General features: G+C 35.6%; 1 protein-coding gene across 4 annotated transcripts in view; it reads left to right on the top strand.

The window, feature by feature from the left end:
* Positions 1-27,315, top strand: part of znf644b (zinc finger protein 644b) — a 127,763-nt gene extending 100,448 nt beyond the window's left edge. For 3 of the 4 annotated variants that reach the window (XM_028811424.2, XM_028811426.2, XM_028811427.2), the window contains 3 exons: positions 4,250-4,372; positions 6,894-6,996; positions 25,809-27,315. In XM_028811424.2, the coding sequence (XP_028667257.1) occupies positions 4,250-4,372; positions 6,894-6,996; positions 25,809-25,995 (413 nt within the window). In that variant the 3' untranslated portion in view covers positions 25,996-27,315. The remainder of the gene's footprint in view (positions 1-4,249; positions 4,373-6,893; positions 6,997-25,808) is intronic. The other variant, XM_028811430.2, reaches the window with a different exon arrangement.
* The last annotated feature ends 669 nt before the right edge of the window (positions 27,316-27,984 follow it).

Here is a 27,984-nt window from a genome sequence, read left to right as displayed (position 1 = left end):
GATTAATAATACAAAAAAACAGTTAATAATACCCACCCTCCACCTGAGTTAATTGTTTTTCAAGTTAAATAAAAATAGTGTACCATGAAATGGACTGAGATTAATTGGCATCCCATCCAGTGCAACTTCCAGCCTAATATCTGATGCTTCTTGGATCAGCTTTGAGTCATTGAGCATTGTATTGAGTAAAGTGAGATCAGAAATACCTGGGTTTTGAACACGTAATGCTAATTCAACATTATTTCTTCGTTTGTTTTACATTTTTACAAATTTTTAAAATTAGAACTGCATTTAGAAAGAAAGTCAGTAGTATGGTTTGAAACAGACACCCTGCAATATCACAAAGTCAAGAGAGGAACATTATTTAGAGATGTGTTTGGGCGACACCATCTGAAACCTGGGTTGATTTATTTACTGTACTGTGAACTGTAGTGTACTGTCTCCAAATAGACTGTTTTAAATCCTGTCCTAGCTAAGTATGTACAGCTTTCATAAGCTTCCCTTGGCCGTGTTATTATTTTTCTTCTGCTGGACACTCAGGGCTTGTCCCCTTAATGTGTGTGCAATTCAGATCTATTGGCAACTTTAAATTGGTCAGGTAAGAGAGAGTGTGCCCTCTTACGGGCTACCACAACATCTTGGTATTGTCCCTGATACTGCCTGGATCATTTACAGCATTAGGTATGACCCTAGGTCAGTGCTTACCAAACTTTTTAAAGATATAACCCCTACTGGTGAGTGACAAGTATAATATTGAATATTCAACAATAAGTACAAGCTGTACGCATTTTGTTAAAGATGTATACATTTTTAAAAAGATCATTGCAACCTTCTATGTCTGGCAGTGACAAAAATAAACAATACAAATAGATTGTACAGCAATGAATATCTCAAATATGGTTTTACTGTTATTTCCAATAAACCCTAGTGTGTAGTTTGTCGAGACGTGTTGTCAAAAGAAAGTATGAAGCCATCAAAGCTACTTCACAAGCAAACAATCAGACAATTCATTGAATAAAGCAAACAATCAGACAATTCATTGACTATAAATGGCAAAAGGAGGAGTAGCACACAGCAGGTCATCACACCTGCATTGAGGAGTAACTGAGACTGACAGAAGTTTTCCTCAATCTCTCAACCGACATGGAGTTTTTGGTGCCACCACTACTCCCAAACTTAAACAAATTCTGCCTCTAAACAAGGAATGCTGTTGCTTAAAGTTTAAGCTGCAACTTTTGAAAAGTGAGCTGCTGGGATGGAATCTGGCCCTCTGCTGCCCTGAATTGGATTAATCAGATTTGAGAATGTTTTGTTATGTAATGCTGTACCTATAATGCCCAATAAATGACTTTGGCAATATCTTTTATTTAAACCAATTTACTAGCAAATGTTTAAAAAAAAAGACTTATCCAAAAAGGAAAAATATAGATACATTTTAAATAAAAAGAAAAGTAGATAGTACAGCAATGAATATCTCAAATATGGTTTTACTGTTATTTCCAGTAAACCCCACTGTGTAGTTTGTCGAGATATGCTGTCAAAAGAAAGTATGAAGCCATCAAAGCTACTTCGACATTTAAATACCAAACATCCAAACAAAAAAGACAAACCCGTGGAATTCTTTGAAAGAAAGCTAAACTACTTTACTTTCCACAAGGAACAATCCAGTTTTACTCTGGCAACCACCACTAATCAAAAAGCATTACTAGCACTTTATTGAGTTGCATTTCTCATTGCAATAGCCATTAAGCTATATACAGAAAATCTGATTTTACTGACAGCTTTTGATATGGTGCAAATAATGGTTGGTGAAAAAGAGGTTGACAAGCACAAATTAATACCTCTCTCCAATAATACAATCCAAAGAAGAATAAGCAATATGGCAGAAAATATTGAAACACCAGTTCTTGAAAATATTAAGAAGTTCAAGTACTTCTCATTACAGATGGACAAATCCACAGATTCGTCAGTGGAGGTCACAGTGCAATGCATTCTGGTTTGTACCTCTTTTCATTGTAAGTAGCGGTCCTCCCAGCTGAATGTTGCTGTAGACACATCAGCTGTGTGAACATATTCAGCACCATGTTCAGCTGGGAACCTCACTTTCATTTTCGATCTCATTCTCCAGATTACTTGCACCAAAATCAGAGTCTTACAAGTCAGAGTACAATTCAGCAATAATACTCAAAACAACGTCCACTGAGTATTTTTCTTTGCGCATTCGCTTTGCTGTTTTGCCAGAAGCTGTTGCCATTTTTGCTGCTGTTTGCTGTTTGCTACTGATGCACACACAGGGATTAGATGTCAGGTCAATGAGGATAACGTTCCTCCAAGCAAAGAGAGCATAACTTTACCGTAACAGCAAGTTTTTTTTGACGTTTACAACTGATTATTGCCCAAGTCAACATCTGCCCTCAACCCCTCCTGTTAACAAAAGTTGACATCCGCCCTTGTTTTATTTTTGAAATACTGTGGGGGTTACAACTTACTCTTTGGGAACCACTGCCCTAGATTAGGAGAAAGTGAGTGTTGAAAAAGGATATGGAATGATAAATTGAGAGGAAGTATTGTACTTTATTACATATTTGGCTGATGTCTTTATCCAAGATTAGGATATGTTTAAACTTTTACCACCATTTTTTTTTTTTTTCCCCCAACTGAAGCGCAGACAAGGTTAAGTGACTAACTGAAGATCCTACAGTGAGGCAGATGCAGGAATGGAGCCAATAACCATGTGATTTAAAGTCTAGCATCTTATCTTGCACCCCTTACTATACCTGTCCACTAAATGTCTACTACTACTACTCCATAGAAAGTCAATCAAATATTTAAGTTCTAATGTATTTGTTTTTTGCACAGTGCCTTTAAGAGGAGGCAGTTTATCTACAAAACATGATATCATTACATTAATTTTGAGTGTATAGAAATACAGTATATTTAAGTAAATGATTAGTAACAAAATTCTTAATTTGAGTTTCTCTGTCCATTCATCTATCCAGTTTTGAATCTGCATGTCCAGTTCAAGTTTGCAGAGAGACCCTGGTTAAGCCAGTAGCCCTGGTTACCAGTCATTTGCAGGGTATGTTCATCCTCACCATTCCCTCATACTGGGCAAGTTTATGGGTGACAAGGCATGCCCCATTGTACCTAGAAGAAAACTCACAAATTTAAGGGGAGAATATGCAAACTGCACATAAGCAGAGCATATGTTAGGATTTGAACACAAGTACTGGCATTTAACATGATGCTACACTATTTTAATTTCTATTACTGCCATTTCAGGAAAGTGAATTTATAAACTTGACTTTGAAGATCAAGTCATCATTTTGTTAATCACAAGCATGTAATCAGACAGGTGATTTAATATAAATGGCAAAAGGAGGAGTAGCACACAGCAGGTCATCACACCTGCACTGAGGCGTAACTGAGACTTACAGAAGTTTTCCTCAATCTCTCAACCGACATGGAGTTTTTGGTGCCACCACTGCTCCCACACTAAAATAAATTCTGCCTCTAAACAAGGAATGCTGTTGCTTAAAGTTTAAGCTGCAACTTTTGAAAGGTGTGCTGCTGGGATAGAATCCGGCCCTCTGCTGCCCTGAATTGGATTAATCAGATTTGAGAATGTTTTGTTATGTAATGCTATACCTATAATGCCCAATGAATGACTTTGGTAAAATCTTTTATTTAAACCAATTTACTAGCAAATGTTTTAAGAAAATGACTTGTCCAGAAAGGAAAAATACAGATACATTTTAGGGAATGCCTACAATTCCATCAAATGAATTGAAAGCAAGCTGCTGGTACAAGTTATTACCTTTGGAACTAGTTTACTTTGTCTTTTTGATCTTGTCCAGTTTCATGAACATTACTTTGTAAAGTATTTAATATATCTTTTTCATTCAGACATCTATTTTTTATTTTTATAATGTACATTTTATTTGATCAAATTGAGTTGGCTAGTTTCTTGACATTGCATTAGCTAAGTTTATGTCCCATTACAGTGCAAAAAAAAATATTTGCTGCATTTCTGTACAATTTTTTCCCCCATCCAGAATGTTAATTCCTTTGTTCTTTAGTTATACTTCACTAAACGTCAGGTGCTGTTTCAGATTTGGTTATGTCCTACAAAAGGGGACCTCTAAAATTAGAAAAAAATACAGATAGGAGCATTTAACACTTTTCTGAAGGATGGGCATTCTAAAGGGAAAGACAGCTTCATCTCATTATTTATATATTTTTTTGACAGACAAAAATGAACCTAAGAAGGTATGTATTCATTGCAATGCAACATTTCCAAGTGCGGTTAGTCTTTCTAATCACTTGCGGGCCTATGCACGAAGAAAGAGAGCAGCTCTTCTGGAAGGAACAAGTAAGAATGTGTCTGTTTCATTGAAATGATTTTGAACAAAAAATTAGTCACACAAATGATGCTTAATTCCAAAAGGCTTGTTAGCATTGACGAAAATATTCCCATTTCATTTTTGATGTTGCATTTGTAAAAAAAATTCTAGGAGTAATTTAGTACTTGTCCTATAATGCCACACATGTAAAATATGTCCCGAAGTATTCATTGTGTCATATTTAAAATCATAAATTTCTTTTTCATTGGTTTTAAAATGTTATCATGTATAAAACTGTGCACTAGGCCCTTGCCTTTTTGCAAAAAATGCATCAAATTACACCAGATTTAAAAATCAATGTTTTTATATTTACAAAATGAATAGGTGGATTTTATAGTACTATACCACTAGATGGGGCACACGCTGTAGCACTGAAAAGTCTTACTTCAGTATTGTTGCATATTTTATTTAAGGCAGATAAATTTGTAACATTGAGAAACTGGCCATCATAGAGCCCAACATTTTGGCATAGAAAGAAGGGTTTTGATGCACAAAATTTAAAAAAATGCAGAAGTTCCCTGACCTTATCTTTAAAAAATTCCATTCCTAAATTTTTACTCTTATTTTATGTGTAATATTAAAATATCAGTTTTACTAAAGCAGCATATAAAAATGTATCATATTGATTACGCTCATCAAAAGAATAACAGTGGAATAAAACGGAGTGGAGGGTTGTTTTTACTCTTGGCAAAAATGAGACATCTGAATACTTGGTTCTGAGTGTTTTCTAGAAATTTGAGTTTTAGCTAACAGAGATAATGTGTACAGTGGCAATAATAAAGCTATATAAGAAAGATAAGGCAATCACATGATCTTACAAAATTGTTCTGATCAGTAATTTTGCCATGTCCGTCATAAATGTGTTTCCTTCAGAATAACGTTACTAAAATATTCCTTGAATTTTATTGCAAGCCGCTCCTCTTTTTTATTTCAGATAGCTGTATAGTTATATACTAATAAGAAACAATTAAACACAACAAAAAAAAAGATATAAGTGGTTCTCCTTTTACAGTCTGAGATCAGAATTTATTGGGCTGTAGTTGTCACTCTTTGGGTCACAAGCAATTTTTTTCTGAAATCCTTCCATTTTACTTAGCTGTCTTAAGTTACATTAGAAAAAAAATTATTTATAAAACATTACAAGTACATACATAAACACCTAATGTGCACTTAATATATCTGGATTTGTGTGAGCATGACTAAGGATGTTGTAGTAGAAATGTTTTAGGAGACTCTTAACTTTTGCTGTACTTCATATGGTTCTGAAGATGGAACACTGAGTGGGCTCCAGTTTGGCATGCATTTGTATCCTTGAGTGAATCATTGAACCTAGTTATTAAAGATAATTCCACTGTACAATTCTGTCTTCAACATTTTTGAAGTTTAATCATTTAATATGCAGTATATTCAACTTTGGCTGTAGTATTAGCAATCTTTGCTAACAGAGCATTAATTAAATATTTATTATGCATGAAAATACACATCTTTGGATGTAATGCGAGAATAGTGTTTGCATCAGACTCAATATGGTGCTTATTTACAAAATTTATTTGCCATATGCAACCATTTAATCAGAAATCTTGTGTTTACTTTCTTGATAACAAAGGAAGAAAATTATATATTAATAAATGTTAATAAACCAATGTTATGTATGCCTAGATTATATAGTATAGCAAAAAATGACATTTTATAACCCAGGTTTTAAAAGAAAGCAGTCTCATAATTAGTGTGCACCTGTTATTCATGACACAAGCTATTTGAGGGTCAAAACTGTTTTTAAACATACAGGTTTGGGTTTTGATTTTACAGTACTATGTCCTACTACATAGGTGATAAGTGTGCATGAGAATAATTTACTATGGCACAGGCTTTATGTCAACTGCATGTGTTATGCTGAAACTGAAAATAAGCTAAATCCTGTGATTTTTGTACAGGTAATATCACTCCTTATATGGTAATTCTGTCTTTTGTGGTTGTGTTAAATACCATATATTGATGCCACTAAAATAAGTTCAATAATACTCCCTTGATTGTTCCAGATATACTCCGGTGCTTTCCGAAAAATTAAGCAATCCTGAGATTTATTCTATTTTATCTCAGCACCCTGTGCTCAACCAAGTTTGCTTTGCATCTGTGTAGAGCAGACAACTATTATTTTGTCCACGTTGCCAATGCTGCACATAATACTTAGTGTCAATATTATTATGTGCCATTTATTAGTACCTTTACTATATCATAAGTAGCAATTTAACAAGTCCAACTTTATCTCCCCCATGGTTCTTATATATGCAAATATGAATTTATTTATTATGCATCTATAGCATTGGTGAAATCTTTATTTTTAAATGACACTGTTTCAGAAACAATGTTTAATGTATATATTGCTTTGCATTAGTAAGTGTTGTATATTACACAGAAGTATAAATCTTATATATATTTGCTTTTATAAAGGCTGTTATTTAATTTCTGAATATTTGTTTTTTTATAAAGCTTACGAGTGCAAACAGAAGAAGCCCAGGTTGAGACCTGGATCAAAGAAAAAGATGTTTCCATTACATCATACACCTGATGAAACCTACAGATTAACATGCAGGTGCACTTTCCTTTCTTTCTGATTAATGCTGTTAAAAAGCAAATGTTGCAGTTTTTTTGCAAATAAATGTGCTTTTTCCGATGTGCTGGTGTTATTACAGATTATTAATTTTCTTTGTTCTTTTAGATTTATAATATATACTGATGGCTTTTCATTGGTTGGTCGCAAATCCCAACCAGTAAATAAACTTTTTGTTGAACATCTTAACCTGGGCATCTAAGACACTGCTAAATAATTTTAAACAGTATGTTGGCTGGCTATTTACCGGCTAATTATTGTTCAGAGTGTGAGTCAATATTTCTTTGCATTTGCCCACTTTTGTTAGAAAGTGAACAACTAGTGTTCACTGAAGTTGTTTTATATTTTGGACAAAAGTCTTAATTCTCTTCCAATAACAGTCTTAGATAAAATATGTAAAGCTGATTTACAGTTCGCATATATAACAACATTCATGGCAAACATATATTGATGATGTCTGTAATTTCAAGTAACAGATTTTAATTAGAGTATCAGTTAACTAAAGAAATTTTGACTCATGATGTCCTCTTTATTAAGTATTTATTTGTAATCCTTTTTCATGTACAGTTTATAACAAGTATCTGCATAAACTACATTTTTATGATATACAAATAAGATGTGAAAGAGTTGCCTGCTATATTCTCTGTCTTATCCAAAAAAAAGAAGAAAAAAACAAGACTATTTGTTTCAAGCATCTGTAGGAGCATTACACGGTTTATTATTTTTTTCTTTTTGTAGTTTTTTTATAAAGCAGTTTAAAGATCAGCCAAAAGAATGATTCATTTATGCATATACTGTATGCATCTATGTACAGTATTGGTTGAGCCTAAATATGTGCATTTACGAAATATATGCAAAACCTCAGACAGCACCTTTTTTTTTCCTGAAATAGAGTTCAGATCTCATTCACAGTTAAAGAGTTGAGTCACACAACTTAATGTTTGAGTAGAACTAAAACCTGCATAGCCAACACATTATATAATATGGATTTTAAAAAATATACTTTTTATTTATTGAAGTAGAAATCTCAAGTGTGTGGTAGCATGTCAGTTCATTTGATTTGTACACAAATATGTGAGATATTTTATTTTTAATTCATTAGCTGTTTCGCTTTTTGCAAAGCCTGTTATTAACGAGATTTTTGATTTCATAGCTCAGGATTCACTGTTAGTCACAGCCATTTTAAGATACAGCTTTTAGTTTGTTGACAAACATGGATTATAGAAATAAGATAATTATTTATATATAATTTAGATGTGAAAGATGGGATGTAATACAAATGAGACAAGTTATTAAACACCGAACTGGCACTTCTAAGTTCTCTATAGCATTTTGGATTTTCCAGAAAGTTACAATTTCTCTCCTCTCTTCAATGAACAGTTACTCTTGTGACTTTCTTGTGCTCCCACAGTCAGCACTCACTCTTTCTCTAAGTCACAGCTGTGCTTGAAAGAGGGGAATTAATCATAATGATGTGACAAAAGGTTGCTTTGCTTTCTATTGAAGTAGTTTGAATTCAGAACCATGTAATGACAAAGGTTTCACTGACACAGTTACTCTTTCTGTGGCACCCAGCTAATGTGATGTATAGTTGTCTTCTGTTATGAAGAGCCACCATGAAAAAAAAATGTGATGTGGAAAACAGACAAAGAAACAGTATGGTGTATTATGCCCTAACACTAACCTTAGTAAAATTGAAGCAAAAGTTAGTAGCCTTTGGATGTGTCTACCAGGACTTGCTTCACCCACGTGTTCAATGTGAGCATCTGTCTTTGTACAGTCATGCACTGATTTACGGCTGACCAAGTTGAAGACATTTGTACTTAACAGGCAACAGCCATAGGAAAATTTAAACGTATGCACTGTTCCACGTGGGAAATTCTTATGCATTTGCCCACACCCCCTTCACTTACACCAATGTTTCTTAACCTTTATGTTCCCATGGACCAGTTTTGCCATTTTAAATTCATTGATGTCCCACCAGTAGCAATTGCAAACTGCCCTCTTATGGAAACAAATGCATTTGGTAGATTTGGGTTTGTCTCCCCCTGACAAAACAGACATTAGTGATGGTCTTCCTTGGTGAAACATTCACAATTGGAAGAGCGGGTGAGGTTTTCCAGATGGGGGAAACGAGCATAATTAGAAACGGGAAAATACATCATGCAACGCTGTCGACCGCATTGATGACCCATTTATGATCCAGTGATTACAATGGCTTGACCCGGTGGTTGAGAAACTTTGCCTTACATGCACCGGCATCCAGCCTCCGAGGCTCCATTTAAGTATACATACCAGTTTTCCACACCAGACCCACAGACCGACACCCATTTTGTGACCAACATGTGTTCAAGTCAGCGGATGACAATACTACACATGATCCACTTCATTTGTACTGAGCCATCATAGTCTTTAAAACAAGCAATAAAGCAAAGAAAGAAAATTAGGTTATACAAAAATGCTTTAAAGCAATGCATTATTTCTGTTTCAAAGAGGAGTGGCAAAAAAAACACCTCTGGTCTCTGTTCCTCCTGCCAGGTGAGCTGTTATCATCACCTGCTCTCTTGACTCCAAGTTCACCAGCAATGACACTGGTAGATGCTCTTAAGCTTCTGGGTTGTATTTTTTTGTTCTCTTAAAAAGTCCCTCAAGTATATCCAGGTGTCCCTATAGACCCAAACTGTGATTTACATTTAAAGTTCCAGGAAACCTGAGACTGATCTATTACAGTGCATTAGAGGTATGTAGTTTCTTATATATGAGGTGTGATCAAAAAATATGGTGATTGTTGCTGTCGAGTGTCATCCAGTGGAAAGGCAGGGATCTTCAATACGAGAAGCGGCAGGACGAACCATAGTAACAGTGGGTGACAAGTTTCAACTTGTTTGGTGTAGTCAGTCGGTTGTGAGCTCCGATTAAGAGAAGGTGTGTTTTAAAGTGTGACGTAATCATGGATCGCAAACAACGCATTAACATGAAATTTTGACAATGCTCTGTGTCACACATCACTTCAGGTACAGCAATTTCTCTCAAATAAAAACATAAGGGTGTGTCTTCATCCATCTTAGTCACCTTATCTGGCTCCGTGCGACTTCTGTCTCTTCCCCAAAGTCAAAATGACCTCGAAAGGTAAACATTTGGGGGGGATTGGGTGGTCATGACAATTTGTCTTTTACTGTAATATTTTTCTTTCAGTTTAAGCATTCACCATATTTTTTGATCACACCCCGTATATATGTGTGTGTATGTGTTTGTGGGAGAGGTTTGATCAAAATGGTTTCAGTCTCAACCTGAAAGGGGTACTCTAGAATGCTTGTTTGTGGTGAAAGATGAGCTAATATGTACAAAAATATGTGAATTCAAAGATTCTCATTTGTGATTTATAGTAGGGATACTGCAATCAATCGGCTGCCAATCTAAATTGGCCAATTTTCACTAAAAAAATCTTGGTTAGTGATCAGTAAATTGGCTAAACACAAAAGCCGATTGTTTCCTCTCTTGCTTTTCTAAGCATTATGATAATTTAAGGTAATTTAGTTGCAGTGCTGTTCTACACAAGATAGTAAGGTAGTTGAGCCAGTAGCATCTTTTTTAAAATGTATTTATTTATTTATTGCAGCAAATTTCCTGCAGCGCAATCAAATAGCAGCAAGTCGAGGGTTGTTTTAGCAGTACGGAATCTTCAGTATAGCAGAGAGTGAGATTCAGTTGGAATATTATCCTTCACATTGAAGAAATTGGAACAATTATCTGAGAAAAGGGAATTAGAGGAGTCATCCTGTGCAGTTAGTCAAACAGCAAGAAAACCTACTTTAATTCAAGCCTTTTTAGTTTCAGTTTGGACTGCAAGCTTGTTTTAAGTGAAGCTGCTTATATTTTTAATGGGAAAAAGAAAAGGTAAAGAAGATTTTGAAATTGCTGATTAGTAAATGATAGGCTTTTTAGCTTAGTAGCAAAATGTATCTTTTACTTATAAACCTATTAAGCATATTAGTCTTGTGTCTTCTCGATAAACAACTTATGAAGTTTTGATACGATTGCAGCTTTTTTAAAGATTTATGCTGTGTTTACTATTTGTTGATGTGTGTCATACAGCTTGTTTTGCTAAGAAGCAAGTACTACATAATTAAAATGGTATTCCATATTTATAATAACACCTCAAAAATTATAAATATTTACCCCATATACTGAAAGAAACACACCTGTATAAATTTAGTAAATGTATATTTTAACAGCAAAAAAGCTGTAGTGCAATTAATGATTTAAAATAAAGTAAACCTATAAATACATGTATATTTACATTTAAGCAATGTGTAATTGCCAATATCAATTCATTGACTGTGCGTGTGTGTGTGTGTGTGTGTGTGTGTGTATATATATATATATATATATATATATATATATATAATGTGTGTGTATGTATATATATATATATATATATATATATGTGTGTGTGTGTGTGTGTGTGTGTGTATATATATATATATATATATATATATATATATATATATACACACAGTGGAACCTCGGTTTGCAAGTAACTTGGTTTACGAGTGTTTTGCAAGACGAGCAAAAATTTTTAATAAATTTTCACTTGATAAACGAGCGAGGTCTTGCAGTACGAGTAGTTTGTCTGCCGAGAGTCATGTGATCACAACTGAGCTGCTAGTTCTTCTCTCTCTCTCACTGCGGGATTGTGGGCAATCGTCTCCTATTCTCTGTCTGAATCGGCATGCCTCACCGAGCGTATAGTGTTTACTACAGCATTAGCATTGTGACTGTGTGCGCGTGCTCGTGTGTGTGTATGTGTGCTTGTGTGTGTATGTGTGCTCGCGCGCGCTCGTGTGTGTGTGTGTATGTGCTCGCGCGCGCGTCTGTGCTGTGACGTGCGAGTCCCCGTCTTGCACCCTAAAACACTAAGCTGAGTCTCAGTACTTTAGCAGCACAAGCTTTATTCAGCTTGAAACAGCAACAGCGCAGTTATTTATACACAGACACAGCAGTCAGGCAGGGCCCTGCGCATGTATAACGTTCCTTGTTCCTTGTATCACCCATTGACGGCAGGCGCTTATAGCATGTCCGTGATCTTTTCGGATTCGCTTTTACAGAGAACTGCTTCAGCGCTGGGAGACTGCAATTGCTTTGGGACGCTCTTCCGCGTGTCGTCCCGTTGGGTGCAATCCCACAAGAGTTTAGAAACTCACTCACACCAGCCATGATTCTTTTCAAAGGTAAAGTGCAAGTTAATTTGTTTTATGTATTTTTACTTTATATTTTGTATTAATCATTTTTATATGAATAGTTTTGGGTTGTGGAACAAATCATCTGAGTTTCCATTATTTTTTATGGGGAAATTCACTTTGATATACGAGTGCTTTGGACTACGAGCACGTTTCTGGAACGAATTATGCTCGCAAACCAAGGTTCCACTGTATATATATATATATATATATATATATATATACACAGTATATATATATATACAGTATATACTGTATATGTAAATGTATTAATATAAATTAATTTGTTAGTGATATGGTGAAAACTTTTTTTTAGGTAAGCCTTGTTTCAAATAGGTACATTACACAAACAAAATAATACAACAACTAGTAATTAATGAGAAGCATTTTATTTTCTTTTTGTACAATATATATTATAGATACAGTATATATTTTTGTACATATTTTATTAAAGTATTTATTTTAATAACATTTTATTTATTTTAGTATTTTTATGGCCACTGAACAATAATGCCTACAGAATTTCATTTTGTTAATAAAAAACGAACAGTTAACACAAGTGGTTAATTATAAAAATACACCTTAATATAGAACATAAGGCTTCTATGCATCTGGCTATTCAGGAGCTTGGTGTAAAAAGTTTTTCAAAACGATAATGCAAAAAAAAAAAAACAGTATCGGAATTGGCCAATAAAGTAAAATGAAATCAGTGATCGATGTCGGCCTTGAAAAACCATTTCATAGCATCCTTAGTTTATAGAGCTTTTTTTGTCAAGTCAACATGGATGCCAAAAAACACAAAATCAAGTAAAATGCTATCATTGAAATTTCTAATTTAACAGAACAACATGTCATTAAAGGTGCGTTCTTACATAACCATTTTATACAAAGACCAGTCCCTTTAATATGCTATATAGTGAAGAGATAGGCTGCAGATTTATGTTGTGGCCGGATGTTGCTTGAAGATGATGCAAACTCTGGCATATCTTCTACATCAATGACAATAAAATATTTCACCCATGGAGTGTATCTTAACAGAGAATTGGAGTAAAGGTGTGTGAGATAGAAGAGACTATAGGTCTTGTGGGGATCAGTTAAGTCCATTGTTCTTGAACAGTTAGACACTAGAAGAATGCTGAATCATGACATGAATCTCAATCCATGAGATTTCCATTTGGTCTAAGAAAAAATTAAGATTTTTTTTGACTGGGGTTAGAAAGTTAGATACATTACCCAAAGTCCAGACAACGTTTAAAATAATAGAACCTTGGTGATTCTAAAGTACCAAACAAATTACAATCAGGTGTCATGTATAGGCCTTCAGCAAACAATCAATGATAAAAATAACTGCCAACAACTTTTGTGATTGATTAGTTGCCCATGTATCTATTACATACATTACTTCATTAATGCAGGGACACATTTTGAGTATGTAAATTCAGTGGAGGGTCAAAGAGCAAAGAACTGATAAGTCTGGAGTAATTTTAACTTCACAGCTGCTTAGAAGTCTGTGTTTTGCAAGATCTGTAAAAGTGAGCCACTTCAGTACAGGAGAAATGTGATAGGAGCAGCTGAAAAGAAAATAGATTAGTAATGATGATCACCCCCTCACTAACTCATACTTTGGGATATTAAATTAGCACTTTCAGGATCATTTCCTTCTGGCAGCTCAAAATGCTTATCTAACAGTGTAAAATCCAGAGACATCAACAATATACAAAATGTCTTTAGCAAAATATTTCTTTAGATGATAATTAAGGCTGTTGTTTAGTGTTATGCTTAAAGAAGAGGAGGTTTCAAGTTCATGACACTCTGTTCATCTTGCAGTCTTTGCTGCCATATGATAAAATCAAGCAATATACTCAAGGAAACTTCTATTGATGGTTAACAGTGATTTCAGCCTTCATCCCCTTGATATCAACAACAGCAGCCATGAAACTGTTAGGCTAGACCTTAAACTCAGTAACAAGACTTGCTTTTATACACTTTTCTGGTAAATTTAATTTTAGAGCATACTTTTATTATTGCTGTAGATGAAAGCATTGTTGAAACAATATAAATCTTTCATTTTTCAATTAAATGCTTGCACTTTGAACAAATATTGCATTTTTTAAAACCCTTGATTAATTTTTTTAATTGAAATAGTAACTGACCAACTAATTGATTTAAAAAAAAATGAATTGTGAGTTGCTGCTCTCGTCACAATTTTTTAAGATCCTGAGGGTGTAGTCAAATATGTTATAACACTTAAGAGGCTCCCTATAACTGGTCAATATTTTGATGATTTGCTTTGGTATTCGCGGCAGTCATTTAGGAAAAGTCATGGGGAAAGATGTTGACCTTTCTGCCTCAAAATAATGCCTTCATTCACACTGCAAAAATTGCTGTTTTGCAAAACTGTGACTTACCCAATTTTTGAGATCCTTCCTTGTGTGACAACCATATGTTCCCTAATCTCAGGTGCTACATCTGTGGCATGTTCTATGTCAATGATGAAGACCTCAAGTCAACTACAGAAGGGGGACTGCATAAGCAAGACAGAACACTTTGTTTCACTGTGGCTTTCTGAGCACTATAATGAGTGCTTCTGTGTTCAGGATTATTATTTTGAAAATTGTCTTAATAAGTTAGATTCAAACTTTTTTGACCCCTTCTCATGTATGTACAGTATGTATGTTTATATATACAGTATGTATGTATGTATTTGTATATACAGTACCTTCATGCCAAATATATCTTCACAACAAATACAATTTATGACAATACACAACTTCAACAGTCCATTCCAGGAGTCATACACGGGGCAGTTTTCTTGCTATACTGTACATGGTGCACTAGTTTCTTCATCTCTTAAAAATCAAAGTTCAGAATTTGATGAATTGATGTACTGTATTAAGCATCAAGTTTTTAAAATATTTTTATAACTTCCTGACAAAGTGGACATATGTATGTATACCAGTGCAGTTTACTAAAGCAGCGTATCTTTGTATAGTTAGTGGAAACACAAGTAATCATGTTAATAAGAAACATTTAAATTAATAATTATTTTATGTAGCAACTTTTAAACTGATCTGATTTGGAAAAATGAAGTGTTTTGTTTTTCTGCAATTCTTTTCATTTTGGTCATTACCATAAATTAATAGTATAGAAAATCAGAGGAATCAAGTGAACAACTCACCTACTATCCAATGTTAAGATAAAGGTTGAACGTACAGTTTGAAAGATTAGATGAAATTAAAACAATAAGCAGGCAAAGAAACATTTTTTTTATATTGACTAGGAACAATAAAGTCTAATTCTACAGAATAAGCTGTAGGAAATAGTTTGATACTGTTTGCAAAAAAGCAAACACATTCACCCAATTTCAAACATGTTCAACGAGCTGAAACCTGTCCCTGGAATGTTGTACGCTAGACTACAGCAAACTCTGGACAGGAAATCAGTCCGCCCCACTTACTTGCTCTTGGTAACTAGTTAATGTAGAAAAAATGCACACAAATATCTCATGAACATTCAAAAGCAAACTTCATGCACAGTTACACGGTTTCACCACTAATCACTAAGTTACTGATCTGCACGAAACAAACACACAAAACTATTTCTAAATAACACTTAATGTTGCAACTAATAAATGTTTAATGCAAGAGTTTTGGAGTTTGATGAAGCATTTTAACGATTGCAGAAAAATGAATGGTGATTAATAGGGATTAAAAGTTAAGAAAAATACAGGTATAACATATAGAACTTAAAAACTTTGCAGAGAAGCATGAAACAGTTAATCAAGTACACCCGAGGAACACATTTTTTAGAAATCTGGGTTGATACTTTGAAGAGCCTATACTAAGATTAAATGTTTAAGTAATGCCCCCTTTCCATTAATTCAAGGACTTCCCTTCAGATTAACTTGTTCATTGGAAAGTAAATTTATACCTGCTTTACTTTTTGAAGACATTAATAGTTAACTAATGTAGACTTCAACATTATCCAGGCCCTTTAAAATGACACAGAAACTGTATCCAGAAGTGGTTCATTTTTGCTGTTTGTGCTGTTTAAAATGACTTTCCATTTGTTTTACTTTTAAAGGTATTAGTTATTTGATGTCACTTGCACTTTCCTACAGTGGCAGAGGGACTTAAAAAACTAAGTTCTTATTTTTGCTTTTACCACAACATTTGAGCCATCACAATAAAACTTTTTTTTTTTAATAAAGAGATGTTTTTATAATGTAATTAAATAAAAAAGAAACATTTTGTTTTATGAGATAATTAACAACAACAATTATACAAATATACCAAAAAATTGTATAAAAATTAAGAACTTACAGGCATGTTTGAATAGGGAACACACAGTTTAAGAATACTGTGCTTTAACTTAATGCTAATTTAATTTTTGTACAAAATGTATACATCAATGTTATGGTTTAAAGCCAGCAGAAGAATAAAAAAAACAGACGGAGGACCATCATTGCAGTTTGATTGTTTATAATTGTTTTATTGTCCAGCCCTAGCTGCAACTAGCATAATTTAGCTAGTTTACTATGAATTTTGAAATTCCGTGGCAACTGACAAAAGTTTCAATGGAGAAATTATTATATATTAAGTCAAGTCCATAAGTATTTGGACAGTGACTCAAGTTTCATAAATTGGCTGTGTACAATGGACACGATAATGGATTTGAAATAAAGCAATCAAGATGTGATTGAAATGTAAACTTTCAGCTTTAATTTAAGAGATTTACCAAAAATATTGTATGAGCCATTTAGGAATGACAGCAATTTTTATACATGGTCCCCCATTTCCAGGGTATCAAAACTATTTGGACGTTTGACTGACAACCTGTTCCATAGCTAGGTGGAAGCAGTTCCCTCATTATTTCATTAATTATTAAGCAGATAAAAGGTCTGGAATTGAATCCAAGTGTAGAATTTGTATTTGGAAGATGTCACTGTGAACTCTCAATATGAGGTCCAAAAAGCTACTGTGTCTATGCAAGTAAAAATGGTCCATCATTAGGTTGAAAAAACAAAGCATACTCATTAGAGAGAGAGCAGAAACACACAGAGTATTCAGATCAACCAATTGTTACATTCTAAAAGAGAAGGAACACACTGGTGAACTCGGCAATACCAGAAGGTCTGCAAAACCACAGAAGACAAGATGTTGTGGATGACTGCAGAATTCTGTCCTTGGTGAAGAAGAACCCCTTCACAACATTTAGTCAAAACAAAAACACTCTCTGGGAGGTAGACCTATCATTGCAAAAGTATACAATCGAGAGATGACTTCATGAAAGTAAAGACAGAGTTTATCACACAGTGTAAAATCACTGGTAAACTTCACACATAGGAAAGAGAGATTAGATTTTGCCAGAAAATATTTTTGAAAACCTGTCTAGTTCTGGAACAACTTTCTTTGGACAAAGGAAACTAAGATCAGTATACACCAGAATGTTGGAAAGAGAAGAGTATGGAGCAGAGAAGAAATGGCACATGAACCGATGAACACCACATCATCTGTGAAACATTGTGGACGCAGTTTTACGGCATGGTCATGCAAGGCTGCAAAAGGAAGTCAGTCACTAGTGTTTATTGATGATATGACTGCTGGCAGAAGCAGCAGGATGAATTCTGAAGTGTACAGGGCTGTATTATCTGCTCAGATTCGGCCAAATGCTGCAAAACTGATAGGACAGTGCTTAACAGTACAGAAGGACATTGAGCCAAAACATAACTATGAAAGCAAGTCAAGTGCTTTTCAAAGCAAAGAAGTGGTCAAGTCAATCAACTGACCTCAACACAACTGGACATGCATGTCATTTGCTTAAGACAAAACTGATGGCAGAAAGTCCAACAAAAACAGCATCTGGGTAACAACCCAGCATTTGGAGATGGCCATGGGTTACAGACTTCAGACAGTCATTGACTGTAAAGAGGTTTCAACCAAATATTGAAAATGAGCATTATATTTATAATTATGTTAGTTTGTCCAAATACTTTTGAATCCCTGAAAATATAGGGACCATTTATAAAAATGTCTTTTCTAAACAGCTCATGCAATGTTTTTGTTAAATCCCTTGAATTAAAGCTGGAAGTCTGTACTTCAATCACATAAGGATTACTTTATTTCAAATCCATGGTATTGGTGTACAAAGCTAAAATTATGACAATTGTGTCACTGTCCAAATACGTACGGACCTGACTATATATGTAATGTACACACATCTTGAGGCTTGCACGCAGAAGAGATGTATTAAGGAAATTTAGTTGAGATGGAAAAGGTAATTGGCAATCAAGACACAAGAGATGCATGAGTTTTAGTACACTTCAGAAAATTCAAAATATGCCATTCTGTCACATATAAATACTTTGCCTGTGTGTGACAATGTGGGTTCTGCAATATGCTCCCATCTCCTGTTAGGGAACTCTTGAACCCAACACCATTGGTAATGTCACCGATGAGCTAGACAGTGAGGCAATAAACAATTGAGCAAGGGGATGATATATAATTGTGCAAAAGTGCTTTTATTAAACAATCCAAAACAAAAGTGCAACAGTGCAGTTCAAAATGTCTTCATTAAATAAATAATCCATAAAATGAAACGTGAAAAACCAAATGAACAAACGTGGAGGTTAAAATCCATCAGGAAAACTCTTCTAAAAACCATGAGGTAAAATAGTACAGGAAGTAATGTTAAAATCAAAAACCCGGTGTCTTCCGTTTCCATGGCGGCTCCCCTGCTACGCCCATCTGGTCTGCTCTACAGGAGAGTCGCCTACCTGCAGGATCAGCTGCCCTTCAAACAGGTCCGATAGCCCTCCGTTCCTTGGCTTCGTCGGGCTCCCAACCGGACCGAGACTTGGGATATTTCACAGCGGCCAAGATGCTCACGCTGGGGCTACACCTGCCCAAAGCCTCCTCGACTCCCGCTCCTAGCAACGGCCAAGTCGATACTTCTACTGGTCACTCCAGCTACTTAGTCGCTCAGCTGGAGCGACCGCTTCTTTCAGCCCCACTGAGTGTCGGCCAAACACTCCTCTTGTAGGCTCTCCTCCCAGCTGCCTGCTTTCTCATATGCGAGCCTGCTCTTGCTCGCTCGCTCTCCTTCCTCACACCGGCTTTCTCCACCTGCTTCCTGTCTTCTCCTACAACCTCCCGTTCTCTCTTTCCTTCGACTTCTTTTCTTTTTACTCCTCCCTAACTGACTCGCGCTTCTCTTTATATGCAGAGAGGACATAGCAGCTGCAGCCCATTAGCCACAGGAACGATCACGGATGTGGGCAGTCTCTCACCTGTGCACTTAGGTGAAAAACGCCCACACTGCAGATCGCCCTGCGGCTTACTATAGCCACCACGCCCCCTCGCTAAGCCGCGAGCGCGGCGATTATTTATTTAAATAAAAACGGCCTTCGGCAGGAGAGCTGTGGACCCATAACACCACACTGTGTCGTGCTTAGTATACTAAATAGACAGCATAACACACATTTATGCAACAAATCCTGCTGTTTCATACAAAGCAACTCTGCTATTTTTTTTTTGTATATTGCTGTTTACTGAACAGAAGCTAAATAAACAGTAAACCAGAACCCATCAGAATAGGTAAATAAAAATAAAATTGTGGTAATGTGAACTCATGTTAATGAAGTATGACCAGTTGACAATGGAGGAGAGGAAAACAAAAATTAGATGTGCACTGTGGTTGATTTCTGGAGCCAATTTTGATTTGTTTAACAGAAAACTGTGCCATTCTAAATCTGCATGCTGATTTCAAGGTGCTTTACCATCTAGAACAGGGTTGTCAACTCCGATCCTGGAGGACCACCGTGGCTGCAGGTTTTCATTCTAACCCTTTTCTTAATGAGTGACCTGTTTTTGCTGGTAATTAACTTCTTTTGAACTACTTTTAAATGAGTTGTTCTTGAAGACTCAGACCCCTTAATTGTTTCTTTTTCCTTAATTAGCAGCCAGACAATAATGAGATCCAAAATGAGCCAAAACAACTGGGGCCTCATGTATAACGCCGTGCGTAGAACTCACACTATAACATGGCGTAAGCACAAAAGCAGGAGTGTGCATACGCACAGAAAAATCCAGATGCAGGAATCTGTACGTACGCAAACTTTCACGTTCTTCCACTACATAAATCCCGATCAGCGTGAAAAGTAACACACGTGCACGTGCCTTCTGTCCCACCCCAACTCCTCCCAGAATTATGCCTCTTTGAATATGCAAATCGATATAAATAGCCTTCTGTGAAAAGACAATGGGAAAAACATGGGGGGAAAATATAAGAATTTCAGCAAATACCAAGTGGAGGCAAAGGAAAAACGTACTATTTGTTGGTTTAAACAGTGGTATAATCAACAAAATAAAGTTGATCGAGTGACATAGTGTCGGAGAAACTCGAAGGCTCAAGTTCACAAAGTCGCACAGTGCCCGAAATAAAAAAGAAGTTGTCACATATCAAAGTCGGCGTGAAAAGGCGACTCGTAGCAGACCATCTGAGTGTCATATGAAAGCTTATTAGGGTACAGAGAAAAAAATAGGCACACAGTGGGGAAAAAAGCACGAAATGTCAACTTTAATCTCGAAATTTCCACTTTAATCAAGTAGTTTATTTTGTCATTAAAGTAGAACATCATAAACTTCATCTTAAAATCGTTTATTTTACCAGTTTCTCAAATCCCATCGTAACTAAAGTAGCACATTAAATGCTTTGTTCTGTGTTTGATCTTCTATGTGCTCTATGTGTATGAATCACTACGTGCTTCCGTTCTTTCTCTTTCTCCGACAGGACACAGAATCCATTACATTCGTGATATTACAGCTCTCTGAATAATTAAAATACTGAGATGTATATGTGATATCTTTTTCATGATGATAGGAATGAAAGCATGTTATTAAACATGGGAACATGGTGGTGCAGTGATTGTTCATATCTCACGCAAGAGACTTGCTGCGCCATGCATTACCTTCGATGAAATAATTTATTACAGAAGTACTGTCTCTTTCAAACGTACTAACCTCCAATTCCTGTTCTTACTTTTCTTTCTCCAAATACCCAATCGCCACACAATCAGCTCTGTAATAGACGTCAAGCCATCTGTAAGCTTAGAACACCGATTCTTCAAAACTATTAAGGAACATTGAAATATCTTCGTAGTACATGTTTAATTATTCTATTCATGTATCCTTCCAGTGTCACGTCAGCACCAGCAATAATACAGCGCAAGGCAGGAGCTATCCGTGAACTAGCTAGCGCTGTGGCACTGTGTCCTCACATGTTTAATTATTGACAATACAGATTATTTAAATGACGTTTTATCTGTATACTATAAGCAACATATTTTCCTGCATTTCATCTTAAAAAAGATATTGTCATCATACGCGCTTTATAAAGTGGTGCAGGTTGTGCAATATTATAACTGTAGTGCAAGTTTACAGTGGGGTAATTGTACTTATAAGTACAAACAGTTCTAAAAGGAGCACTTGATTGAGTACGTTTATAGTTCTTGGGATGAAACTGTTTGTGAAACGCGAGGTCCGTACAGGAAAGGCTTTGACGCATTTTGCTGTGGCTGAGGCAGCGTGTGCTTGAAACTGTATACCGATAATTCTGTTTTCGATCAGCTGCTGCTGTGATTCCCCAGTCAGATACAGTGATATAAATACTCTGAGTGGTGCAGTGAGAGTAATATGGAAAAAGCTGATCCGCTGTGGCAACCCTTAACGGGAGCATCTGAAAGAAGAAGATGCAGTGAGCGTAACAATGCTAAAGCAGTTATGGTATTTGGAATACTATGGCTATTCCCTGGACCATTATATTGCTACAGGTTAATTACAATCAGATGCATTACACTAATAAACAATATGCAGTTAGTTTCAGTGTATTTATAAAGCCGCATCAGGAATGTGGGTCTAAGAAAGAAAGGGTAACCGCACAGGAACAGTAGCACTGCTTTGACACTGGGTGCCGCCAGTCTGCAAAACCGAGCGGAGAAATTGCGTATGCCAGGGTATGAGGTGCCGTGGAAATGTGCGTGGCTTTACGCCAAGTTTAGGTTTTATACATCACGATTTGAGCGTGAAAACGTTCATACGCAACATTTCTGTGCGTACGCACCGTTTATACATGAGGCCCCTGGTGTCCAACATACCATATCTGAAAATAAAGAAAGATGGAAGGTCTCAGGAATGTCAATCTGCTCCGGTCCCCAAAACATTTTAACAGTGCTCATAGAAAGAGAACATCAATAATATCAGAAATGTCTGCTAACGTACCATGAGACCAGCAACAAAGTCACAAAATTAAAGAACAGGTTTAATTAACGACAAGAACTGGCACCTCATTAAGCAGCTGGTTGGAGTTTGAGGCCCTCACTTAGTTGGTCTTCTATTGGCTCCCTCACTTCACATTTCATTTCTGTTTGGGTGCCATTTAAGGAAAGAAATGAAGCAAATCAGAGGAACAATGAAGAAATTCAGGGGAGCAAATCTTAAAAAAGCAATTCAATTAAAATGAATTCACAAGAAGTTAATTAGCAGCACAAACAGGGCACTCATTAAAAAAAGGGTTAGAATGAAAACCTGCAGCCATGGTGGTCCTCCAGGACCAGACTTGGTGACCCCTGATCTAGAAGGATCTCATAGAACAGGGGTCTCCAACTCCGGTTCTGGAGGACCACCTTTGCTGCAGGTTTTCATTCTAACCCTTTTCTTAATTAGTGACCTGTATTTACTGCTAATTAACTTGTTTTGAACTAATTTTCATTTATTTGCTTTTGAAGACTCAGACTCCTTAAATGTTTCTTTTTCCTTCGCCTCCTTACCATTACATTTTTTCTCAAAAAAAAAAAACGTAAGAAGCATTGCATTTTCTGGCTTGAAAAATGACATTTTTATTAAATCTCATCTTTCTACTGTAAAACGTGCATTACACCAAAAGTACAAAGTCAGAAGTGTAGAAATTATAATAATGATATAAATAATAGTGATGAGTAATAATAATATAAACCGCATAAAGCAGATGTGTGAGTTACACAAGTGTCACTTCTGGATTCCCAGAATCTCTTTTAATTTCACTTATGTTTCAGTTTTAGTGCATGAAGACAGATTCAATTCATCATCTTTGCTGACTTCTATAGCCGGAGTAAACCTCAGGTCTTACGCAAGACGCAGCTATACAGATTCCTGAGTGACACTCGGGACTAACACTTTTAGCATGTTTTTACAGCCCGAGTGATACTCTGGTCTAACACTAAAGAGGTTGATTAGCTGCCAAAAAATATTGAGATTGTAAAAGCTAGCCCGGTCACAGACAGACATGACAATGCAATGTCCAACATACACACGTTTTATTACAGCAATTATATACAATATTTACAGTTCACAGTCCTTGGCTCCTTTGGCTGCCTCCACTCCTGTCCCGCAAGCTCTGTCCTTCTTCCACCCGACTCCGGCTCCCCGAATGGAGTGAGGTGGCCCCTTTTATTCAGCCCCGGATGTGCTCCAGGTGCCTGATGACTGACTTCGGCAGCACTCCCCAGTGTGGCGGAAGTGCTGCCCTTGGACCCGGAAGCACTCCGGGCATAAAACATCCCTGGTTTGTCAGCACTTCCTGGTGTCCCGGAAGTGCTGTCCCCCAGGGATCAAGGACAGCCCCGGATGTGCTCCAGGTGCCTGATGACCGACCTCCGGTGGCACTCCCCAGTGTGGTGGAAGTGCTGCCCTTGCACCCGGAAGCACTCCGGGCATAAACCATCCCTGGTTTATCAGCACTTCCTGGTGTCCCAGAAGTGCTGTCCCCCAGGGATCAAGTACCAGCCAGGTACCCAGGGAAAAGAAGTGCCGCTCTCCCAGTTCCTCCTTCCTCCAGGCATCTCGGCGGGGCAGGGTTCCTGGCCGTCTATCACAAGATACAAAATGAGCCAAAACATGACCAGCAAACTCTGTCAGTCATACAATATCTGAAAATAAAGAAAGATAAAGGTCTTGGGAATGTTGATCTGGTCAGATCCCCAAAACATTTTAACAGTGCTTTTAGAAAAGAAAAAATCAACAATATCAGAAATGTATGCTATTGCACAATGAGAGCAACAAGCCATGGAATTACAGAACAGGCTTAATTATCAACAAGAATTGGCACCAAATTAAGTTAACTGGTTGGAGTTTGAGGCCCTGACTTAGTTAGTCTTCTTTTGACTCACTCACTTCATATTTCATTTCTGTTTGGGTGCCATTTAAGGAAAGAAATGAAGCAATTCAGAGGAATGATGAAGAATTTCAGGGGAACAAATCTTTAAAAACAAGTCCATTAAAGTTAATTCAAAAGAAGCTAACTAGCATCAAAAATAGATCAGTAATTAAAAAAAAAAGGTTAGAATGAAAACCTGCAGCCACCATGGCCCTGCAGGACTGGAGTTGGGGACCCCTATCATAGAAGATTCACTAAAGTTGAGCATTCTGTACACTGGTTAAAGCATTAAACTTCTTACATTGTTCTGAAATAACAATTTGTAAATGAAAAGTTTTCATTTTTTCATTGATTGACTTTCTTACTTGTGGTCCAAATCATGGTTACACGGTGCCAGAACAGATTATGATAGCATCTAGAGCAAAGTAGGAGCATTAAAAAAATATTTACTTTGTGTTTGTGTATAAGACATTGTTTCATTAGTGAAGTTCCATGCATACAATCATTCATTATCCGAACTTGCTTTATCCAGTAGAAGATTGGTGTGTTCTCTTTCTTGTATTTGCCTATAGACATTGTAAAAATGTTACTTTTTCCCTTTTGGACAGTCAAGTGTAAGGGCCACAGTATACCACCATTTACATATGTGTTGGTCAGAATAATTTGCAGTTCTTGGAGTTATGTGTTTAAAACTGGTTGTTAGCTTGAAGCCCATTTATAGACAGAGAAGACATCCTGTTGCCTGTGTCTACTATGACATTGTGTTGTTCAAGGGCTTCCCTCAGATATTTTTATTTTGAACTGTAAGTCAGCATTTTAAAAGCACCTTTCATTTACTGGCACATTTTCTTTATCGTAATACTTCTGCCTTGAGCTTTAGGGAAACAGATTTAAAAATGTTATTGGAGCTGTAGTTTCTAAAGAACACAATTCTAGTCTGCAGGCTACACCCTCAAATGTATAAAGAAAAAACTGCAAATGTTTTCATCTTTTTCTGGAACTCTTTGCTTGATTCTCTTCATTTAGATATACTGAACTTTTGAACATGGTGTCTTATGTGAAATATATCATAATAAATTAACATCTGCTTCTTTTCAAGTGAAGGATTGTTACATTATTACTTGTTTTCATGTTGCATTAAAATTCAGAAAGTGTTTATATTTGAGCAGGACTTTTCATTCTAAAGAACAGTACTGAAAAATCTTTTTTACTTTAGAACCTTTAAACTGGTTTTGTCATTAACTGTTACAGTTTTGCTGCTAAAAAGAGATGTTATACTTTATCTTATAGGTAATGGCTCAGACTGCCATGAAAAATGTCAATGCAAGACTTTCATGACAGTGATTTCTTTATTTTTTCCTATAGGTTCTGTGACCTCGTCTTCCAAGGCCCACTGTCTGTTCAGGAGGATTGGATCAAACACTTGCAAAGACACATAATGAATGCAAATGTTCCAAGAACTGGTGCTGGCATGGTAGAAGTGACCTCAATACCTGAAGTATCTTCCACACAGGAACAAGTTCCTATACTTGTAACACAAACAGCGTCATGAAGACTGGAGATACAAACTGTATTGAAATTCCAAAAAAAAAAAAAAGAGAGAAAGTGAATATATATTTTATTAAAAACAAAACTGATGCATACCAACTTTATCATCCCTTTTTATATCAATATCTTCTTGACACCTAAGGCAATTATGTAACCTACAGTATACGTCCAATAATGCTACAGAAAAATGGCACTTAGGGAGTCCCAATTTTAATTAATTAACCAAGAACTCTGCATCACAGGATTCATAATAAGATTGTCACAATATGTAACAGTGTTTTTCCTCAGTTTCAACTTTGACATGGCTTAAGCATACATAATATTAAATATAAAGCTGTTTATCATCCTGGTAGTATAATGGTCCAATTAAACATCTAAATTGTGAATTCATTACCAAAACAACAACCTGTACCTCAAATCACAAGAAAACACTTAGCCAGCTAGAGAAAAATGTTCTCTTTATGTAGTACCTTAGGCAGACTTTGCATGAACTGTAAATGGCCTTATATTAGAATGAGCTAGAGTGATAGTATTTTCATAACAGAAGGATAGAATTTAATGTAAACCTTATTGCTCATTGTAGATGTTTTGGAATTTCTTCCACACTGGAAAAAAGAAATAATTTGGAGAGCCAGGATCATTTTTATGGTTATTTTTTGAGTAGACAAACAATGTTCAGTTATACAAAATGATATTTTCACATGTTTCTACAGAATGTTTATGAAGCTGAAATTTGTTTTTGAAACATTGATTCAGTTCAGTTCATGACAAGCGTTATAAACAAAATCTTGGATGTACAACTGAATTGGTAAGATTTGAAAAGTCAGAAAGAAATCTTTGGTGCCTAAGTAATATTTTCAGATTATGACACACAAATTTGTTCTGCAGATACATTGTCTGTACATTGCATATCTTTGGTATTCCATTATTTAGTCATTCCCAATACCATTGCTACCTAATATTAAAAACCCTGATGTTAAAACTACCTTTTTAGAATGGTTGAGGTGGTATGCCGATTAATATGTGCTAAAATTATTTGCAAAAAAAGCCTTTAAAAAAAAAAAAAAAAAAAAAAAAAAAAAAAGTAATGGTGCTGATAACTTCCTACCTTCCACATACTTAAAACAGTTATGCTTTTAGTTTAATTTTTTTGAAATGTGAGTTTATGAGTAGTGAATGTAATGAAAGCAGGTTAAACATTTCTTTGTGTTTAATTTTTGGATGTAATGAGATTCGGGTATGTTATGTGTAATCATTGAGCTTGTCGCTGTACATAATGCTATCTTTTGCTGTAATAAAAAGATAAGACTTTTTATTTGGTAAACGTTTTTTGTTTTTTATTGAATATTTATCCAGTTTGTACATGGCAAATTTTAATTTTATTTGTCACTCGTTCTAGTGAGAAAAGATGAATGGTATTGATTACAAAGATATCATTAATATATCTTGTCACTCTACATATTTTTGACTCTCTCTTGGCTAATTCATTAATAAATTTTTGGGTAAAAAAAAAAAAAGTTAGGACAATAAAAAATATTTAATAGGCAGAAAAAATTGGTTTTAAAAAAACTGACCTAAATTAAAAACAAATAATATTAAAAATGTTCCTTTGAAAAATGTTGTGTTTGGTTTTTTTTTTTGATACACACTCATTTTCAATTTGGTGCATGCAATATGTTACTGAAAAGTTGGGACAAGGAAATGTAAAATTAGGAAAGTTGTGAATGTTCAAGAAATGTACTGAACAGGTAACACTATTCACACCTAGGTATAAAAAGGCTCAGCTGTTTGTGATCAATGATGGGTTGAGGTTTGATAATTTGCCAATGATAAAATAATCTAGTTCAAAAACATTTCTCAATGCAGAATTTTATTAAAACATTCAGGGGATTCACAGAAATCTCTTGTTTATAAAGGACAAGGTCAGAAATTAATACTGAATGCCCATAGAATTCAGTCCTTCACAGGGCACTACATTAAATTAAGGATGTAC

The sequence above is a fragment of the Erpetoichthys calabaricus genome, chromosome 10, assembly GCF_900747795.2.
Source record: "Erpetoichthys calabaricus chromosome 10, fErpCal1.3, whole genome shotgun sequence".
NCBI classification, from domain to species: Eukaryota; Metazoa; Chordata; class Cladistia; order Polypteriformes; family Polypteridae; genus Erpetoichthys; species Erpetoichthys calabaricus.
The sequence above is the reverse complement of the archived record's forward strand: the minus strand, read 5'-3'. Positions and strand labels throughout refer to the sequence as shown.